A 20,478-nucleotide genomic window follows, 5' to 3' on the forward strand; every position below is an offset into this window, starting at 1 on the left:
TTCATATCTTCATTGTTTGGAACGGGGTTTTCATAGCTGTCACCATAAACCCAACAGTGCAAGCATTTGATCCATTAAGGGTGGGTTGCATCAACATGGATTAACTCTCAAATCAAGGTTTATATATTAATCTTGTTGCATCAAATTTTGAACCTAGTTTTAAATGAATCCTAGTTAAATTAAATCCTTCCTCTAATCTAACTTTAGTTTTCACTTTAAACCTAGATTAATTTTAAACCTGTTGCTCAATTAATCAAAAACAAAATAATACATTTAGATTGGAGATGTAATTCTAAACTGCCACTTAATGTGGTTTAACTGATTTTTAAAATGGCAGCATATCTACTGTGGAGAGACCAAAACAACAGTTCTTCAGAGAATAATTAGAGACAGGTTGAATCCTGTTGAGTTTTATGATAAACTCATTATTAGTAAGCTATTTACGTGCCCATTTTGTGTAACAATTGAATTGGGGCTTATGATATGCCCAGCCTTGGTACGAATGATGATGTTATGCAACATGCTGTAACGGGCCTGATAACGGTAGCATTAAAGTTAGTGTTAACGTGCATTATAGGCATCGATATTTACCTTTTTATTTGTGTTTACTAAATATTGGTGGATTGAGTTGTCCGTCGTCATCATAGGGGTTATGGAGAGGGGCAAACTGCTGGGGAATCATCTCACATATATTCTGGGTGATGGGATCAATTTCCCTCCGGTCTGAAATAGCGCCCGTCTCTCTTCTGCCGCATTTAAACTATGTTTATAATTTGGCTTTTGCCAAAAAGTTTTTTTCCAGCATGCTTTCATCCGATTTGGGTCCCTCTTCTCTTTAATCCGTGTCGATCCATTAAATCTGTCGCATAAAATGGTCCAGGTGTCCTTTTTGACAGTCGTGTTGTCTGTCTTTTATCCTCCAGTAACGTTATGTTACTAAATTCCTCCATCAGCTTCGACAATAGTTTTTTTTTCACAAGCGGAGAAATGTGAACTTCTTTGGCGTGCCATGGTCATGTGGTTAGCGGACAAATAATAAATGGCAAAATAATGTTAAGTAATGACGATAATAATAAATCATATTTTATGCTAGCTAGCTGGGTTTATAAACTAGCTAGCTCCAGTAGCTAACATTAGCTAGCGAATTCGTTATCTGTCTAGTACTGGCAAATAACGGATTTTATTTCAAATCAGCCAACCCATGAGAAGCTTTCACGATGGAGTTACAGTAGTTCTAACGTTACATTGTTATTTTATCAAGGAACAACAACTTTGTTAGGCTCATTTGTCAAATAGGCTAGCTATTTCGTTTCAACTCACAAAATACCTCATTGATGTTACATGTCACTAATCAAAGTTTTACTGATCCAGATTTAAAATGAAGTGGTCCAACATATCTCTGATTAATTACAAACCTAGATTTACAAAACCTAGATTAGTTTTAATCCTAGATTAATTTAAACCATGTTGTTGCAACCCACCCTAAGATTCATAGTACATAGTTGGTCGTAGTTTTAAAAGGCATTTTTTCTTATCAATGCTATAGTAAAGTTCACCATCTTAACTTCTGGGCCACTACTCCTGGGCTGCGTTGGTCCCTTTGGCTCAGGACTCTTACAATTACCATCTTCTGGGCCACTACTCCTGGGCTGCGTTGGTCCCTTTGGCTCGGGACTTATCTCACCCTTATAGAAACATTCTATCTCAGAGACGGGCCCCATTTTGTACTTTGCCTCCGGCCTCCATTTGCACATAAATCATTCCATCTGACCCATAACACATGAATTGCTCCACTTATATAGTTATAAACACATACTAAAAACTTGCTCAAGTCAATTATTCAGTTACAAAAAATGTCAGTTTCCAACAATCCCTCATCTGGAACAATGATCACTCGCATGTTCCACACGACCTAGAAACCATGTTGACTTTCACAGGGAAGAGAGAGAACACATGTTATAACAGTTTCACACCAACCTTGATCAGAATGAGATTGGTGCAAGGTTAGCCCAAGCTACAATCTAATGTCTCTCCTCACATGTTTAGGGGCATCTCTCTGTCTCTAGAAGCCTCACCTTTCCAAATCATAATTAGAACTATTGATAAATGAATCAACCCAAATTTAGAATGACTGTCCTTAGTGGTTCACGTTGGTTCTATCACTTTAATTTCAGCACACACAGATACTGGCAGAATGTACATTGACATAAAGTATATTCATATTATATTTCTAGCATTCACTTTTCTCATCACGGCCCCCATTTGTGGTAATGACAGATTGGTATCTCAATGCGTTCTTAGTCTAAATTTACTATAAATTCTGTAGTGTGCAGACCTCCACAATCAACCTGATACCCCAAATAAACAATTTTGGGTAAGCCTAAATCAATTAGGGCACGGTTGAACATCCCCCCCCTCCTTCACGGCACTTAATCTTCTGGCGTTTCTTAATTTTGTTATTCAGAAAGCTTTACAGTTAGTCCTCCCAATGGCACACATGTCTAACATGTTCAAAGTGGATGGCCCTTGATATTGTGCAGATTTTATTTCAATATCTGGGGAATAATCTGATTTTCCCAAGCAGACGAATCTCTCACCTGAGCCACCACCATCTTTTACGGTCCTTGTCCATTTTCCTAGCAGTACACCAGCAGCGTGAGAGAAGTTTTTGGATGGGATCTCTCTCCATGCTCACTCCGTGTGGACTCATGTTGCACTACTGAGAAAAAAGGCAGTTGATGGCTTCAACTGGATGCTGTGTACAGGTTGCTGGCTTGGACTCAGGTCTCACGATAGAAATGGTGAAGGGCCATAGTGAACGCCATTACTTCAGCCAGTTAGAGGGGGTGAGGCTCAAACTGTTCTTGGTCAAATTATCCCTTCCATGCATCTAGATACCATCTGTGGTCACCTTCGCCATAAGCTCGAGAGCGAGGACCAACCAGAACAACCGTTTAGTTTAGGGCATTTCTGATTCAGGAAATCCAGACAAACTATTACTAATATTGTTAATACAAACTTCTAAGACAAATGTCAAAGAGAATAACAACACAGTGTTGAAACCATTTTTGCAAATTGGCTTATACCCCCTAATCATATTGATGACCTCACCGCAGACTGACCGGGTCAGAGAGTCAGAGGACTAATACTTAGGGAGAAATCCCGACTATACAGCAGGCCAAATTTGGTGAGATTTGTATTGAAGCAAGACAAAAAAACAAAACGGCTGCAATACACTTCATATATCGCTATACATTTCTTTATATAATCACTCTACACTTCTTCATATATCACTCGATACGCTTCTTCGTATGTCACTCGAGGTGGGGAAAACTTCAATCCATTTGGAGTGACTGTCAACCATTACCAACATATATTTATTATTTTTATAGGCAGGCCTGTGAACAAAAACCATTTGCATATTTACCAAAGGGCCCCAGGGGACTGGTAATTACCCCTTTGGACACATGACTCCCAGAGTGATTCATGCGTCCCAAAAAACAACACTACCAGTTACATTTTTAAAAATTACGAATTAGAATTATAACTCCTTGATAACTCCATAAGAAAATAATTGTATCCCATAAGGAAATAGTAAAATAGACTAGAGACAGATTCCTGTCATTCAGGGGCAGCGCTGTCATGGTCCGAATCACACACAGGACTATTTATGATGATTTGGAAGAAGTTTATAATTTATCACTGTTTACATATTACATTTAAATCTCACCCAATGTCTCTAGCGAGGGTAATCAGTCCTCACCAGAAAGTCAGAACAGAGGTCAGAGGTCATTCCACCCCATTAAGTGAATGTTTATTTCCCTTTTCTTTCCCTGTACCTCAGACTCATTATTTTACATTGGGTTTTTCAGTACAATACTTATCAAGATAATTTACGTGTGCAACCAAAACTCGGACAATAAATACTTCAGAACCTTTAATTTGTGTGCCCGCTAAGGTGCCATCCTTTCTAACCTGTGAAAAAATGCCACTGAAACCAAAATAAAAAGATCCCACACAATAAATCAAACACAGTATTGACACCACAGAAAATTAACATTCACTATGCTACATTTTAATCAGTTCAAAAAACATCTTAATCCAGTCTACTGCATCTTGGGCAGGAAGTCTTGATAAAACCATGCGTATACAGAATTATACTTCAGACACATCAGATGACAGTGTCCCGTTGAGCGGAATAGGCACCTTCTAAAGTAAACAATCCCTCTCTCTTTTAATCTTATCTTTTTGACCTGTTGCATTGACATATGTTCCTGTGACATCAACTAGTCAAAATATGTTGTTTAACATCTGCTAGGACCTTGAAAAAGTTTGTGCTGGCTTATCAGCTCTTGGATCTACTTCAAATCTCAACACACGTAGTCATAGATGCTATAGACTCTATAGTCTCACGTAGTCATAGATGCTATAGACTCTGTAGTCTCACGTAGTCATAGATGCTATAGACTCTATAGTCTCACGTAGTCATAGATGCTATAGACTCTATAGTCTCACGTAGTCATAGATGCTATAGACTCTATAGTCTCGCCGCATCCCAAACATATAGAATAACACCTCGTGCTATTACTTAAGACTAGTGGTACCCTCCTTTAATTTTGTTTAGTTTTATTCTTTATTTTATACAAATTCATTTAAATTGACTTAATGAAATTCGGTCGCAGTGTCCCTTAATTGTTCGCGGATGATGTGTCTCCTCCCAGGCAGCTCACAGTAAGGGTCTGGTCTGGGCGGGACCTCATCCTCTTTTGGTCAGATGGGAATTACCCTCACGCTTCATAAAATGCACCACCGGTTTTCCTTGCAAACCCTCACTGGAGAGCTCCGCAGGCAGAATCAATCATCCCATTCCAGATGCCAAATTGTCATGGAAATTATACACATTTGGACACCAAGTCAATCTTAAATTATTAATGATTTATTAACAGCAAGCTGTTGAGGTTACAGTCAAACTTAGATGCATAAAGAACCGGTCTGAAGTGTGCTCTGCCGCGGCAGTCCCCTTAGTTCTCTTACAGTGCATTCGGAAAGTATTCAGACCCTTTGACTTTTTCAACATTTTACGTTACAGGCTTATTTTAAAATGGATTAAATAAAAAAAACGTCCCACATCAATCTACACACAATACCCCATAATGACAAAGTGAAAACAGGTTTTAGAAATGTGTTAATTTATTAAAAACAGATACCTTATTTACATAAGTATTCAGACCCTTTGCTATGAGACTTGAAATTGAGCCCAGGTGCATCCTGTTTCCATTGATCATCCTTGATGTTTCTACAACTTTATTGGAGTCCACCTGTGGTAAATTCAATTGATTGGACATGATTTGGAAAGGCACACACCTGTCTATATAAGGTCCCGCAGTTGACAGTGCATGTCAGAGCAAAAACCAAGCCATGAAGTCAAAGGAATTGCCTGTAGAGCTCAGAGACAGGATTCTGTTGAGGAATAGATCTGGGGAAGGGTACCAAAACATTTCTGTTCTCAAAACAATGTTCTGTGCATACTGCCAAGTTGCAGATACTGATAGTGAGGATTCCTCCCACGAACGATCATTCAGTCACTTGCATGAACCCAGTTGAATTGGTTTGAAGATCACCTGGAATCAGGATGCATACGCAGGAAATCCTGAATCCTCCTTTCTGGTTGAGAAAGTTCCCAGAATTTTGCAACCCTACCAGAGAAACATGATATATATTTTTTGCCACTCTCTCACTTTCTCTCTCTCATCCATTCACAAACGGTCTCTTTCGCTTTCCCATTCTCTCGCTCGCTTTTTCTTTTGTTCTCTTGAGTGGCTGATTGTTTAACATCTCATTGATCACAAACTTTTTCCTCTACTCTGTTTATAGATCAGTCCGCAGCAACTGGGTTTGGAAAAAGAGAGCGACAGAATATTGACCCTGGAAAGCGCTAAGGGCCTCTCCACCGTTCGTTCTTTCGTTGCCTCACCATGGATCCAGCTGGGTGGTAGAAGCATGAATCAGTTTTCAGTTGACCCGGTGTGATTTGAACTATAATTTTCCTACTGAACTGTAGATATCCTGTTGTAATGTTGTTTATACTTGCCTTTTATAAGCCTACTTGTGAGACAAACACTGTTTTCGCTATTCAGAAATATAATACATCAATATTACCATTTAGATGTGTTTCTTTGTTTAACCTCATATTATTTTTTTGGGAGATTCAATATCTGCTTTATATGATTCTATGCAGGAACTGAAGTCATTTTGTGTAATAGGTTGAAATTATCGAAATACAATATTAAAACAACATACCTATGTGATTATCAGCTGTTGACGATCGTCCCACTGCAAATATATATATATATTTTCTTTTTTTTACAAATCTGTTTTGTTACTTGTAGGGTTAAGGGGTCCATTCTCCCATGTCAATAACATCCAATCCTACTTGTATTCATTCCAACGATATATAATATATAGATAAATTGCCTTGGAATTGGAATCATAGAAATGTAACAGTGGTTGTTTTTCTTTGTTTTTCAGTACCATTGGTGTTCTAGAACTGTACTATAAGTGTAACTGTTCATAAAGTGATTGTTATAATACATCAAACTTGGGAAGTGAATTTAGCTGGTATATCATGCCAAAAAACATGGCTGTGGTGATTTATTGATCATTTATTTATAATCTACTGTTTTGATGGTTGCATTGACTAAATGTAAATCACTTGTCTTTAGTAATGCTGTTCTTTCTATGTTAGTGTACTCCCAATATATTGTAGCTATTGACATCGTATGTTCGTTACACACACACACACACACACCCTCACAAGAGCACCTGATTGGCCAAAAATGACCAATGTCATTTCAATGGAGCACCTTTGCTTTGATTTCATTGGGTTAAATATTTGATCATCGATTCCAATATATATATATATATATATATATATATATATATATGTCCTCAACATATTTACTCACAAAGCTGCCATGTCTGGAGGATTGGGTCATGGGTCGTAGTGTACCCAGGCTTTGTCCCAATAGTTTTGAATGGCTTCCTTTCCTGGTCTCGTTTCCTTCCCTACTGCTGACAGTTAGATAGTACTACTGTAATGTGTATAGGCCTGTTCTGGTTACTTTAAACGTTAGCCTGCCTGAGCGCTCCGCTAGCAGTATGGTCAGAATAGGCGCTGTAAGTGCATTAATATGTGAATTTATATCACGTTAACAGGGTACAATTGGTCTCCGTCATATTGCTTTAACCTGTCATTCATGTCCTTTTTGCATCCAGTCAGAGGCGAGGAAATGAAGTGATTTTTTTTTAAAGCTGAGACTCCACTAACCCCTAAGGTTCAGCCAGCCATTTCCTCAGTTAACAGCCCAGTGATAAACCACCTCCGCCAGACAGGGACTGCTGCCCAAATGGCACACTATTCCCTGTGTAGTGCACTACTCTTGCTCCCAGCTCTGGTTAAAGGTAGTGCACTATATAGGGAATAGGGTGCCATTTAGGTCCTATTCCTGACTCAGCTGGCTTCTGTCTCAATGCACCTCTAAGACCAGCTGCTTCATACTAACGCCTATCTATCTACAGTATCTATCTGACAGTCCTGTGAACCTCTGTGACACTGTCAATAGAGCCGGCTTGAATTCCCAGCCATGTACCTTACCCCAGGTACTTCTGTTGATCTGAGAGGATTGGATAGGTGTTGACAAAATGGCAACAATAAAAACTCATTGTACAACAAGGTGGATTTTTTTGTTTGTTACCATATTGCTTATACTTTGCCAATGCTTTATGTCGACTAGTGTCTGGAGTTTAGGGGGCGATGGGGCTGATTTTTTGGGGGATTGGTCACTACCCTAGAGCTCCAATCCTCCTGATGTGTGATTTGATTTGGTGGTGAACTAATGTTCTGTCTCCTCCTGAATCAAACCCATAACTCAAAGCTATATAGGGTTGAATATGTATCCTATTATAATCCTTATTGTGTTTGTTTCATTCTGACTGCTGGTAAAGATGGGTGTTTTATTCACAATGTTCACTGTAAATAGTTGGAACAGTCTTTTTCTTTTAAAAGACAGATTCCAGAATGGTCCAATAGTTGAATGAAGATGTTTTAAAGGTTGAATTGCACTTTGAAAGGAATGCTTTGTTTTTCCTCTGGTAGTTAGTTGTCTTTTTCTGGTTTGTAGTTCTGGAGTTTTGCAGGAGGCAAAAGCACATTACTGATGTGATGAGACTTTTTGTATTTGACTGGCTTAATAAACATATCCTAAATGTCTTTGTACATTTTACTCTGGTGTTTATTTTCATTTAAGTTTTTGTTTTTCGACTTAAAAGAACAGATTCTCTTAACAACCCATTGTTGACCTGGACATTTTGTGAAAGCATGTGTGTGGCCACGCACCACATGACATCATCGTTTACAGGAAGAAGTTGGCACCACACTCCATGTTGCATTGATGTGATTTATTGACATGAATTAGTCAGGCAGCAGCAGTGGGTAACCAGGTGTCTGGTCTGGGTGGTAGGACGAGGAGGTAGCATGGCTCCTTGGGTTACCAGGCCCAGCCTGAATGCACTGAAGGACTGGCCTGGACCCTAGAACTCAGGCTTGGCACCACAGAATCACTGTTTTCAAGCCTCGCCTTCATACAACATGCCACCTCAATGACCTACAACCCAGTACCACCATCGACTGATTTCTAGACCTTCTACTCTACTTATGGTCTGTCTGTTTTTTTTTACAAGGGGAGGGGGGGGGGTTGAAAAGGATGGGGAAAAGTGTTGTAGGACCATTTTGGTTTTCCTGACCCAGATTAAGCCTACTCCTGAAGTAAAATTTGAAGCATAGTCATTGGAGGATTTCCATTTGAAAGTGCTTTTTAGTCCAGAAAGAAGTTTAATCTGAATCCTGGAAACCGTTCCCCTGTGATTTCATGTATCTAAAGGGGCGATCTCTAATAAATCCATTTAAAAAAAATCTAATCCAGCCTATCGGGGATGGAATGAATTCCATTTCAATTCAGGAATTTACTCAACTGAAATAGAATTGACCCCAGCCCTGATGACAGCACAGGCTGAGTCGCAAATGACACCCTATTCCTTATATAATGAATTTCCAGTAATGGACTACATAGGGAATACTGTGCCATTTGGGACATAACCACAGTAAAATCTTAGTCAATGTTCTGCTGGGTGGACTGGGAGAAGAGCTGATTGAAGTATTTGATGATGTCCACCCGAACCTCAGACACTGTGACCCGGGGGAACCACCTCATCACGGGCTTTCCGTCCGGTCCGACCAGGAACTTCTCAAAGTTCCACTTAATGTCGTTCATATTCAGGGGCTCCCAGAACAGCCTGTTGGTGGGGTTCCCAAAGGTGTCCCCTACCGGCGGGCAGGAGTTCTAGAAGACAGGGTTATATAGTTAGAACAGTTCTAGAAGACAGTTATAGGGTTAGAACAGTTCTAGAAGACAGGGTTAGAGGGTTAGAACAGTTCTAGAAGACAGTTATAGGGTTAGAACAGTTCTAGAAGACAGGGTTAGAGGGTTAGAACAGTTCTAGAAGACAGGGTTAGAACAGTTCTAGAAGACAGGGTTATAGGGTTAGAACAGTTCTAGAAGACAGGGTTATAGGGTTAGAACAGTTCTAGAAGACAGGGTTAGAGGGTTAGAACGGTTCTAGAAGACAGTTATAGGGTTAGAACAGTTCTAGAAGACAGGGTTAGAACAGTTCTAGAAGACAGTTATAGGGTTAGAACAGTTCTAGAAGACAGGGTTATAGGGTTAGAACAGTTCTAGAAGACAGGGTTAGAACAGTTCTAGAAGACAGGGTTAGAACAGTTCTAGAAGACAGGGTTAGAACAGTTCTAGAAGACAGGGTTAGAGGGTTAGAACAGTTCTAGAAGACAGGGTTAGAACAGTTCTAGAAGACAGGGTTATAGGGTTAGAACAGTTCTAGAAGACAGGGTTATAGGGTTAGAACAGTTCTAGAAGACAGGGTTAGAACAGTTCTAGAAGACAGGGTTAGAGGGTTAGAACAGTTCTAGAAGACAGGGTTAGAACAGTTCTAGAAGACAGGGTTAGAACAGTTCTAGAAGACAGGGTTAGAACAGTTCTAGAAGACAGGGTTATAGGGTTAGAACAGTTCTAGAAGACAGGGTTATATGGTTAGAACAGTTCTAGAAGACAGGGTTAGAACAGTTCTAGAAGACAGGGTTATAGGGTTAGAACAGTTCTAGAAGACAGGGTTAGAGGGTTAGAACAGTTCTAGAAGACAGGGTTAGAACAGTTCTAGAAGACAGGGTTAGAGGGTTAGAACAGTTCTAGAAGACAGGGTTATAGGGTTAGAACAGTTCTAGAAGACAGGGTTAGAGGGTTAGAACAGTTCTAGAAGACAGGGTTATAGGGTTGAAACAGTTCTAGAAGACAGGGTTATAGGGTTAGAACAGTTCTAGAAGACAGGGTTAGAACAGTTCTAGAAGACAGGGTTAGAGGGTTAGAACAGTTCTAGAAGACAGGGTTATAGGGTTAGAACAGTTCTAGAAGACAGGGTTATAGGGTTAGAACAGTTCTAGAAGACAGGGTTATAGGGTTAGAACAGTTCTAGAAGGCAGGGTTAAATGGTTAGAACCATTCTAAAAGACATGGTTAGAACTAGGGTTAGGCAGGTTGTCTTGTCCTCTATTTTACGGGAGCTACAGTAAGGATCCCATGTCATCCCGTTTTGGCCAGACAGCATCAAATACATGGGCTACAAATACCGAGACAGAGGGGTGCTGTTTCGCTCACTCAGATGCTTTCTCATGTGATATATATTGGAAGTTGGAGGTTTACATACACCTTAGCCAAATACATTTTAAACTCAGTTTCTCACAATTCCTGACATTTAATCTGAGTAAAAATTCCCTGTCTTAGATCACTTAGGATCAACACTTTAGTTTAAGAATGTGAAATGTCAGAATAATAGAGAGTGATTTATTTCAGCTTTTATTTCTTTCCTCACATTCCCAGTGGGTCAGAAGTTTACATACACTCAATTTGTATTTGGTAGAATTGCCTTTAAATTGTTTAACTTGGGTCAAACATTTTGGGTAGCCTTCCACAAGCTTCCCACAATAAGTTGGGTGAATTTTGGCACATTCCTCCTGACAGAGCTGGTGTAACTGAGTCAGGTTTGTAGGCCTCCTTGCTCGCACACACTTTTTCAGTTCTGCCCCCAAATTTTCTATAGGATTGAGGTCAGGGCTTTGTGATGGCCACTCCAATACCTTGACTTGTTGTCCTTAAGCCATTTTTCCACAACTTTGGAAGTATGCTTGGGGTCATTGTCCATTTGGAAGACCCATTTATGACCAAGCTTTAACTTCCTGACTGATGTCTTGAGATGTTGCTTCAATATATCCACATAATTTTTCTTCCTATATATGCCATCTATTTTGTGAAGTGCACCAGTCCCTCCTGCAGCAAAGCACTGCGCAACATGACGCTGCCACCCCCATGCTTCACGGTTGTAAAGCGTAGTCTGGCTTTGTTATGGTGGTTTTGGAGCAGTGGCTTCTTCCTTGCTGAGCGGCCTTTCAGGTTATGTCAATATAGGACTTGTTTTACTGTGGATATAGATACTTTTGTACCTCTTTCCTCCAGCATCTTCACAAGGTCCTTTGCTGTTGTTCTGGGATTGATTTGCACTTTTCACACCAAAGTACGTTCACCTCTAGGAGACAGAACACGTCTCCTTCCTGAGCGGTATGACGGCTGCGTGGTCCCATGGTGTTTATACTTGCGTATTATTGTTTGTACAGATGAACGTGGTACCTTCAGGCATTTGGAAATTGCTCCCAAGGATGAACCAGACTTGTGGAGGTCTACAATTTTTTTTATGAGGTCTTGGCTAATTTCATTTGATTTTCCCATAATGTCAAGCAAAGAGGCACTGAGTTTGAAGGTAGGCCTTGAAATACATCCACAGGTACACCTCCAATTGACTCAAATTATGTCAATTAGCCTATCAGAAGCTTCTAAAGCCATGACATCATTTTCTGGAATTTTCCAAACTGTTTAAAGGCACAGACAACTTAGTGTATGTAAACTTCTGACCCACTGGAATTGTGATACAGTGAATTATAAGTGAAATAATCTGTCTGTAAACAATTGTTGGAAAAATTACTTGTGTCATGCACAAAGTAGATGTCCTAACCGACTTGCCAAAACTATAGTTTGTTAACAAGAAATCTGTGGAGTGGTTGAAAAACAAGTTTTAATGACTCCAACCTAAGTGTATGGAAACTTCCCGACTTCAACTGTAGATCCAACCACTTGCAAATTGAAGGAAAATAATGAAGAAAAAAAAAATTATACTTAATTTTTTGTACATTTTTGGGGAAGCATGGCTTCCCTTGGCATCCATGATACACCTACTGTAGTAGTAGGCCTAGTGACAATCACCGAATGTCACTACACTGTTTTTAACAGATGTCTATTTCCATTCATCAAATGGTGCATGCACAGTGCACTGTTTGGATGCTGGAATTATTTTGGAGTGGACAAACATGCACAGCCACAAGTAGCCTACTTTTTGAAGTGATTTGTTTGACAATCAGATGAAAACATAACTGGTTGTGTTCATGCCACATTAAAATGTCATACATTTTTACTGTTAAATGACACGTCTTTACTAATAAGCCTATTAAGAACAGGTGTGCACCCAAAAGTGTTCCCCCTGAATGTTAGGATATAATTCCCGCTCTGTGTAACCCAGTTGCATATGTGTTACACGGTGATTTTGCCAACTGTCACTTCCACAAGAATTGAGTCAGGATTATAGTGGGAAGTAAGTCGCCCACAAAGGGTTATTGACCCGCTGTACACTAGGATGACAACAACAATCACCTGAAGGATGGCAGAAATCCGGTAAATTACCCAAAATGTTCCAGTTTTCCAGAAGTCCTGGTTGGAGATTTTCAGATTTCTTGCTTATTCCCTCATGATTCCAGGAATCTTCTAACCAGGATTTCCGTAAAACCTGGACATTTTGGGTGTGTGTCCAGATTTTTGCAACCCTAATCACTTGCTTACTTTGAGGAAAGTGTAGACTCCTTGTTCTGTGTCTCCATTCACATCCCCCCTCTGGAATAGCAGGAAGTTTGGAACGAATCCATTTCCTGGTCGGACATGCCTGGAACCCAAGGAAAGATAGATACCCTTATCACTGGTGTACTTCCCAAATGGCAATCTATTCCCTATATAGTGTGTTACTTTTGACCAGGCCCCATGAGGCTCTGGTCAAAAGTAGTGCACTATTTATGGAATAGGGTGCCATTTGGGACACTGCCATTGCCTAGACATGCTTTTGAGCCACTTAACGGACATTTTGAATGGGTGCCTCACTCACTGAGCTATTGCCCTAGATAGATAGACTATGTGACACGAACACAAACCACAACACTGTTAAGCCTCTTATACATACAAACTCTGCTTTCGCCAGAGGTTAACAACCCAGGTTATAAAAACCCAAATATACTGAAGGCAGATGCTGGTGAAACCAGGGTTTCTAGTCTGGTGTACATGGGGTTTAAGCTGGCCAGGAGTAGCGTCTAGAGCGGGCTAGAGGGACCAGATACCATAGGAATGTTGTATATGTTTCTCAGAGTGGGTTATACCTTAGGGATCTGTATATCGCTCCTTAGATGGCTTTTTTTCCAAACTAAAAGAAGCTGTGTTGATTGACAGAAGATTTGCCTTTATTGCTGTCTTGTTGCCTGCATTCAGGCATGCAGGACAATTGGATTAGTTTTAAGTTTATATTTCCCCTATGTAATAAAACATTGGTAATGTATATCGTATGTAATAAAACATTGGTAATATATATCGTATACATTACACCACTATGTCTTTTGACCCCCTAAGGTCGATGTCTGCGCCCCAGCATAAATCTAATTAGCATAATACAAATTCCCCCATCACAATATGTCAGTTTAATGACGTATGCTTTTTCATGTTAACGGGTCTCTGAGACAAACAATACTTACTTTAGAGAGGCCAGAATCTCATGATTGTCTCCTGGCTCCTGCTTTCCAAACTGATTGGAGGGGAACCCGAGAATGGTGAACCCATAATCCTTCATCTCCTTGTGTAGTGCATTCAACTCTGATTAGATCACACACACACACACACACACACACACACACACACACACACACACACACACACACACACACACACACACACACACACACACACACACAGATGGATTAAAGGTTGTATAATAACAACATAATAAACCCTTGGGTAAATTGAGGACAAAATCAGATTTCAAAACAACGTACATTAAGTAGGGCGTACACTATAGTTCTTCCTCTTCTCCTCACGTATGGACTAGCCTCTTTCTCTTTGTTGAAGAGTGCTTTACGGGCTTCATTCAATCAGATATACGCTTTAGCCGACAATTACATTGCGGGTTGTTTTGGCATGTCGGAGTTGGAACTGCGTTAGAGCTGTCAAATCCACAAACGGCTCCCGGTGTCACGTCCTGACCAGTAAAGGGGTTATTTGTTATTGTAGTTTGGTCAGGACGTGGCAGGGGGTGTTTGTTTTATGTGGTTCGGGCTATGTATTTAGGTAGAGGGGTGTTTGGTTTATGTGTTCCAGGGTTTGTTGGTTTATGTTCTATGTTAGTCATTTCTATGTTCTAGTCTAGTCCTTTTAGTTCTATGTTTAGGGTTTTGATGGACCTTCAATTGGAGGCAGCTGTTCCTCGTTGCCTCTGATTGAAGGTCCTATGTATTGGGATTTGTGGGTAGTTGTCGCCTGTTTAGTGTATGTTCGCCTGACAGGTCTGTTAGTGTCGTTCGTTGCGTTTGTATACGTGTTTTGTTTATTATTTCCTTCTTTTTATATAATAAAGAAGATGTGCATACACGTTCCCGCTGCACCTTGGTCCAATTCTTACGACAGCTTTGACACCCGGGATTATACCTAAAGCGAACATTGTCATTGGCTGCACGTATAGTCGCATTCACAGAAATCCCATGCAGCCTTTGTTTACAAGTCAACACTGGAATGTGAGATGTAATCTACATCTCGATTAGGCTGATAGAAATTGTCATTATTTTGCTTCCTGATTTTTCTATTTGAGTGTCATTATTTCTATATAGCCTACACTTCCTCCTTCTGACTGCAAACTGGGGTGGGATGGGTGGGGCTTCCTGACAATGATCACAAGAACAGCTGCTCACTGATTTGTCAGCTCCAATGCAGTTCCACCTCTGTCACTGCCGAAACATTAGTTATGTTGGTGTCGGCTAACGCCGGTTAACACTTGATCTGATTGAATGTAGGCCTGTCAGTCAGTCAAGCCTGTTAGTCTGGACCTGCTCATTGTAAGAGGGATTTACAGTGAATCAGGTTGTGGGGTTTTGGGGATAAACTAAGTGTGGGTAAGGTTGGGCTGTATCCAGATGTTCATACCGTCTCAACGTTTCTGCACCATATCAGGGTATACCGAATGTGTACACAAGCGCCGCTATAAAAAACAACAATCATTTAGGCAACTGGGATCTTGATCCAGGAGGGGGTTGAACGTCTCTGCTGTAACCAAGAAGCTTGATCTTGACATCTAGACACTTAGCCAGCAAGATAGTTAACCAAATGCATAGCAGGAGCACTGATATAATTTATTTGACACATCTTAGATTTCCTATAGTTATAAGCATTGGCGTGGCACGCAGACCCCGCAAGGCGAAGTGGGGTGCCCCCCCCAAAAAAAAACGGTATTGAAGATCACACTGTGCGGGCCTCCCGAGAGGCGCAGCAGTCTAATGCATTGCATCGCAGTGCTTGAGGCTTCACTACAGCCCCGGGTTCGATCCCAGGCTGTGTCACAGCAGGCAGTGACCGGGAGACCCATGAGGCGGTGCACAATTGGCCCAGGGTCGTCTGTGTTAGGTAAGGATTTGGCCGGACGGGATTTCCTTCTCTCATCGTGCTCCAGTGATTCCTTGTAGCGGGCCGTGCACCTGCAAGCTGACTTCGGTCATCAGTTGGTCGGTGTTTCCTCTGACACATTAGTGTGGCTGGCTTCCGGGTTAAGCGAGCAGTGTGTCAAGAAGCAAAGCGGCTTGGCAGTGTTGTGTTTCTGAGGACACGTGGCTCTTGACCTTTGCCTCTCCTCTCCATAGGGTTGTTTCAGCGATGAGACAAGACTGTAACTACCAATTTGATATCACGAAATTAGGGAGAAATAAGGGGTAAAAGTACAAAAAATTATATATTAAAAAATATATATATAATAATCATACCAACGGTATATCACCCAAGCTTAAGTTTGGGGCTAGTGTAATAGTTTTGCTTCCATCCCTCTCCTCGCCCCTACCTGGGCTTGAACCAGGGACCTTCTACACACATCGACAACAGCCATCCTCGAATCATCGTTACCCATCGCACCACAAAAGCCGCGGCCCTTGCAGAGCAAGGGGAACAACTACTTCAAGGTCTCAGAGCGAGTAACGTCACCGATTGAAACGCTATTAGCGCGCACCCCGCTAACTCGCTAGCCATTTCACATCGGTTACACTAGTCTACTGTTAGCTAACTCTCCTGTTAGCCTATTGTTAGCTAACTCAACTGTTAGTCTACCGTTAGCTAACTCAACTGTAAATCTACTGTTAGCTAATTCAACTGTTAGTCTACTGTTATACTGTTAGTCTTAAGCCAGACAGTCTTACCCAGGTACTGGAAGGTGAGTCCTCAGTAAGAGGCTACGTTAACGAAGAGGACGGTCTTCCCCATGTACTCACTGAGGGAGACTGAACGACTCCCATTCAGGGTCTTAGCATTATAGTTGTAGATGGTGCCATCTTTTGATGGGTCACACACCTGAAGATGAACACACACACACACACACACGCACACACACACACACACACACACACACACACACACACACACACACACACACACACACACAGACGTTTAAACATTTATGCATATTCTCTGCTGTATATTTATGCATGTGCTTTTTTTGTGGTTCTATCAGCTGTAAGTGTCAGAAAATAGACCAAATGCATGTAGACCCAGTTTTCAATCTTCAACAAAAATCTAAACTAATCAATGACATCCAATAGTGATGTCTACCACTCTAGTCTTGTAGACCAAGAATGTAAGCACAATTATTCTATTTGTTTTACATAATAAATAATGTGTATTTATCTGTCTAGGGCTGTCCCCGCTTAAAATACATCTTGGTCAACCGAGAGTCGTCTGTTCTTTCAACCAATTGATTGGTCTAAATTTGTAAACGTGTATTTTTCCATATATAGACACACCCTATGTGTTTTTAATAAAATCAACTACATGCACTGAGCTTGTCTGATGCTTTAAGCCAGAGGTGTTAATCTCATTCCGAGGAGGGCCTAGTGTCTGCTGGTTTTAGTTTTTTGCCTTTCAATTAAGACCTAGATGACCAGGTGAGGGGAGTTCCTTACTAATCAGTCACCTCAATTCATCAATCAACTACAAGGGAAAAGTGAAAACCTGCAGACATTTGGCCCTCTGCGGAATGAAATTAACACCTCTGGCTTAAAGCATCAGACAAGCTCAGTGCATGTCTGCGGATTGAGTTAGACACTTAAGCACACTGTTTGATGAAATAATTAAGACACACAAATGACTCAAAGAGGGAGCAAGAGATCAAGATAACCAGAACAAAAAATATATAAATTCCCAACCCTCCTCCTCCCACCTGCCATTATGCTCCCGAAGGGGTCGGCAACCTTTTTCATGTGGAGTGTCAATTTACAATTTATCTTAACATTTCTACCGATCTGCGTTGCAATGAACTTGCAACATTGTATCTATCAACTATTCTGGGCCCTCAGAGTTTCCCTGCCAGAGCGAGCTCTGGACAGATACAGCTGTAGGCTATTTGCGCAAGGGATAAGAAGAAATCAAGTATTTTAAGATGAAAATACAATGAATAAATTTACAAAACTCATAAAGTGAATGAAATAAACCAAAACTTGTTTCTCAAAAGGTGCAAAGTTATGACAAAAACACAAAACATCCACATCAAATTAAATATTTTTCTTGATCAAATAACCACTTTTTGTGCCGTATTCATTTACCATCCTTACAAACCACTTAATATAAATGTACAATACAGTATTGTATATAGGCTGGTCATCTGGGTTTGTACCTGTAGACTTTCTATCAGCATGGAGAAAAACACAATACAGTAACTGAGTACATTGAGTCATCAAGTGGTTTGTAATGTGATGACGTGGCTCAGTTAGTAGAGCACGGTGCTTGCAATGCTAGAGTTGTGGGTTTGATTCCTATGGGGGCCTAGTTTGAAAATGTATGCACTCACTACTTTAAATCTCTCTGAATAAGAGCATCTACTAAAAATAAATAACTAGACCATTTTAGTTTTCACATAGAAATGTGTTGTATTTGCAAAGAAACTAGAAAATATACAGTACTGTTCAAAAGTTTGGGGTCACTTAGAAATGTCCTTGTTTTTCAAAGAAAAGCACATTTTTTGTCCACTAAAATAACATCCAATTGATCAGAAATACAGTGTGGACATTGTTAATGTTGTAAATGACTATTGTAGCTGGAAACTACAGATTTTTTTATGGAATATCTACATAGGCGTACAGAGGCCCATTATCAGCAACCATCACTCCTGTGTTCCAATGGCACATTGTGTTAGCTAATCCATGTTTATCATTATAAAAGGCTAATTGATCATTAGAAAACCCTTTTGCAATTATGTTAGCAAAGCTTGAAAACTGTTAAAACTGATTAAAGAAGCAATAAAACTGGCCTTCTTTAGACTAGTTGAGTATCTGGAGCATCAGCATTTGTGGGTTCGATTAGAGGCGACTCCGGGATGCTGGCCTTCTAGGCAGAGTTGCAAAGAAAAAAACTATATTTCAGACTGGCCAATAAAAATAAAAGATTAACATGGGCAAAAGAACACAGACACTGGACAGAGGAACTCTGCCTAGAAGGCCAGCATTCCGGAGTCGCCTCTCCACTGTTGACTTTGAGACTGGTGTTTTGCGGGTACTATTTAATGAAGCTGCCAGTTGAGGACTTGTGAGGCGTCTGTTTCTCAACCTAGACACTCTAATGTACTTGTCCTTTTGCTCAGTTGTGCACCGTGGCCTCCCACTCCTCTTTCTATTCTGTTTAGAGCCAGTTTGCGCTGTTCTGTGAGGGGAGTAGTACACAGCGTTGTATGAGATCTTCAATTTCTTGACAATTTCTCTCATGGAATAGCCTTCATTTCTTAGAACAAGAATAGACTGACGAATTTCAGAAGAAAGTTCTTTGTTTCTGGACATTTTAAACCTGTAATCGAACCCACAAATGCTGATGCTCCAGATACTCAACTAGTCTAAAGAAGGACAGTTTTATTGCTTCTTTAATCAGCACAACAGTTTTCAGCTGTGATAACATAATTGCAAAAGGGTTTTCTAATAATCAATTAGCCTTTTAAAATGATTCACTTGGATTAACTAACACAATGTGCCATTAGAACACAGGAGTGATGGTTGCTGATAATGGGCCTATGTAGATATTCCATAAAAAATCTGCCGTTTCCAGCTACAATCGTCATTTACAACATTAACAATGTCTACACTGTATTTCTGATCAATTTGATGTTATTTTAATGGACCAAAAAATTGCTTTTCTTTCAAAAACATGTACATTTCTATTTTAAAACTTTTGTACGGTAGTGTATATCAAGCAAGTATTTTTATATTCCACAAGTATTATCAAATGTAACTGTTTTGTACTGATAACTATCAGACTCAAGTTACAAATGTTGGTAGTAAAATAACAGGCGCGTTTTGCGTAATGTTTCGCGTGACGCTCCAAGGATCGGTAAATATTTAGTTTTGTCCCCAGATTTATTATTTCTATTTGAACAACAAGCACTGGATTGTGAAATAAACAGAATAATAATTTACTCCACCGAAACGATAAAGAAAATATGTCACATGTAAAAGATTAGCCTGTGTCGCAATTGAGTTATCCCAACTATATTTTCAAAGGAAATGATATTGTATCAATCGTAATATAAGTAGGCAATATAATATATTAATCAATTTACAGCAGGAATTACCTGACTGAATGAGTTGCCTGCAGCCCAGTGCTGTAACAGCCCCAGTAGTAGCAGAGGTAGGACCCACAGACTCTCCTGGATGCTCCGCATCGTGACAGTGAGAGGGACCTGTGTATGTCCGCTCCTTATCCCTCTCCACGCAATGACAACAAGCTGACGCACACTTCCTTCTCAGCCAATACAAATACAGAGCCCGGTCTCTAATGTTTTTTTGTTTTTTTTACTGGGGTTCGTGTTGTTATCACTTTTTTAGTGCTGACGACTGCCTTTTGACAGAGTAGATAGACACCTAGACAGGTCAGTCACCACACACTGACAAATGACTGCCTTTTGACACGAAATTGGGGAGAA

At 40.3% G+C, this 20,478-nt stretch overlaps 1 protein-coding gene and 2 pseudogenes across 9 annotated transcripts in view; 2 read left to right on the top strand and 1 right to left on the bottom strand.

Annotated features, from left to right (window-relative positions):
* Positions 1 to 8,269, top strand: part of tnip1 (TNFAIP3 interacting protein 1) — a 43,343-nt gene extending 35,074 nt beyond the window's left edge. For all 8 annotated transcript variants that reach the window (XM_014198561.2, XM_014198560.2, XM_014198557.2 and 5 more), the window contains one exon: positions 5,875 to 8,269. In XM_014198561.2, the coding sequence (XP_014054036.2) occupies positions 5,875 to 5,939 (65 nt within the window). In that variant the 3' untranslated portion in view covers positions 5,940 to 8,269. The remainder of the gene's footprint in view (positions 1 to 5,874) is intronic.
* Positions 1 to 20,478, top strand: part of LOC123743233 (basic proline-rich protein-like) — a 603,964-nt pseudogene that overhangs the window by 305,750 nt on the left and 277,736 nt on the right.
* Positions 8,443 to 20,395, bottom strand: LOC106604151 (glutathione peroxidase 3; annotated as a pseudogene). Its single transcript, XR_001328607.2, has 5 exons — positions 20,128 to 20,395; positions 16,718 to 16,868; positions 14,024 to 14,141; positions 13,071 to 13,170; positions 8,443 to 9,398 (listed from the first exon to the last, which is right to left on the bottom strand). The product of XR_001328607.2 is annotated as a glutathione peroxidase 3 (transcript).

This window comes from Salmo salar, chromosome ssa05 (genome assembly GCF_905237065.1).
Source record: "Salmo salar chromosome ssa05, Ssal_v3.1, whole genome shotgun sequence".
Taxonomy (NCBI): domain Eukaryota; kingdom Metazoa; phylum Chordata; class Actinopteri; order Salmoniformes; family Salmonidae; genus Salmo; species Salmo salar.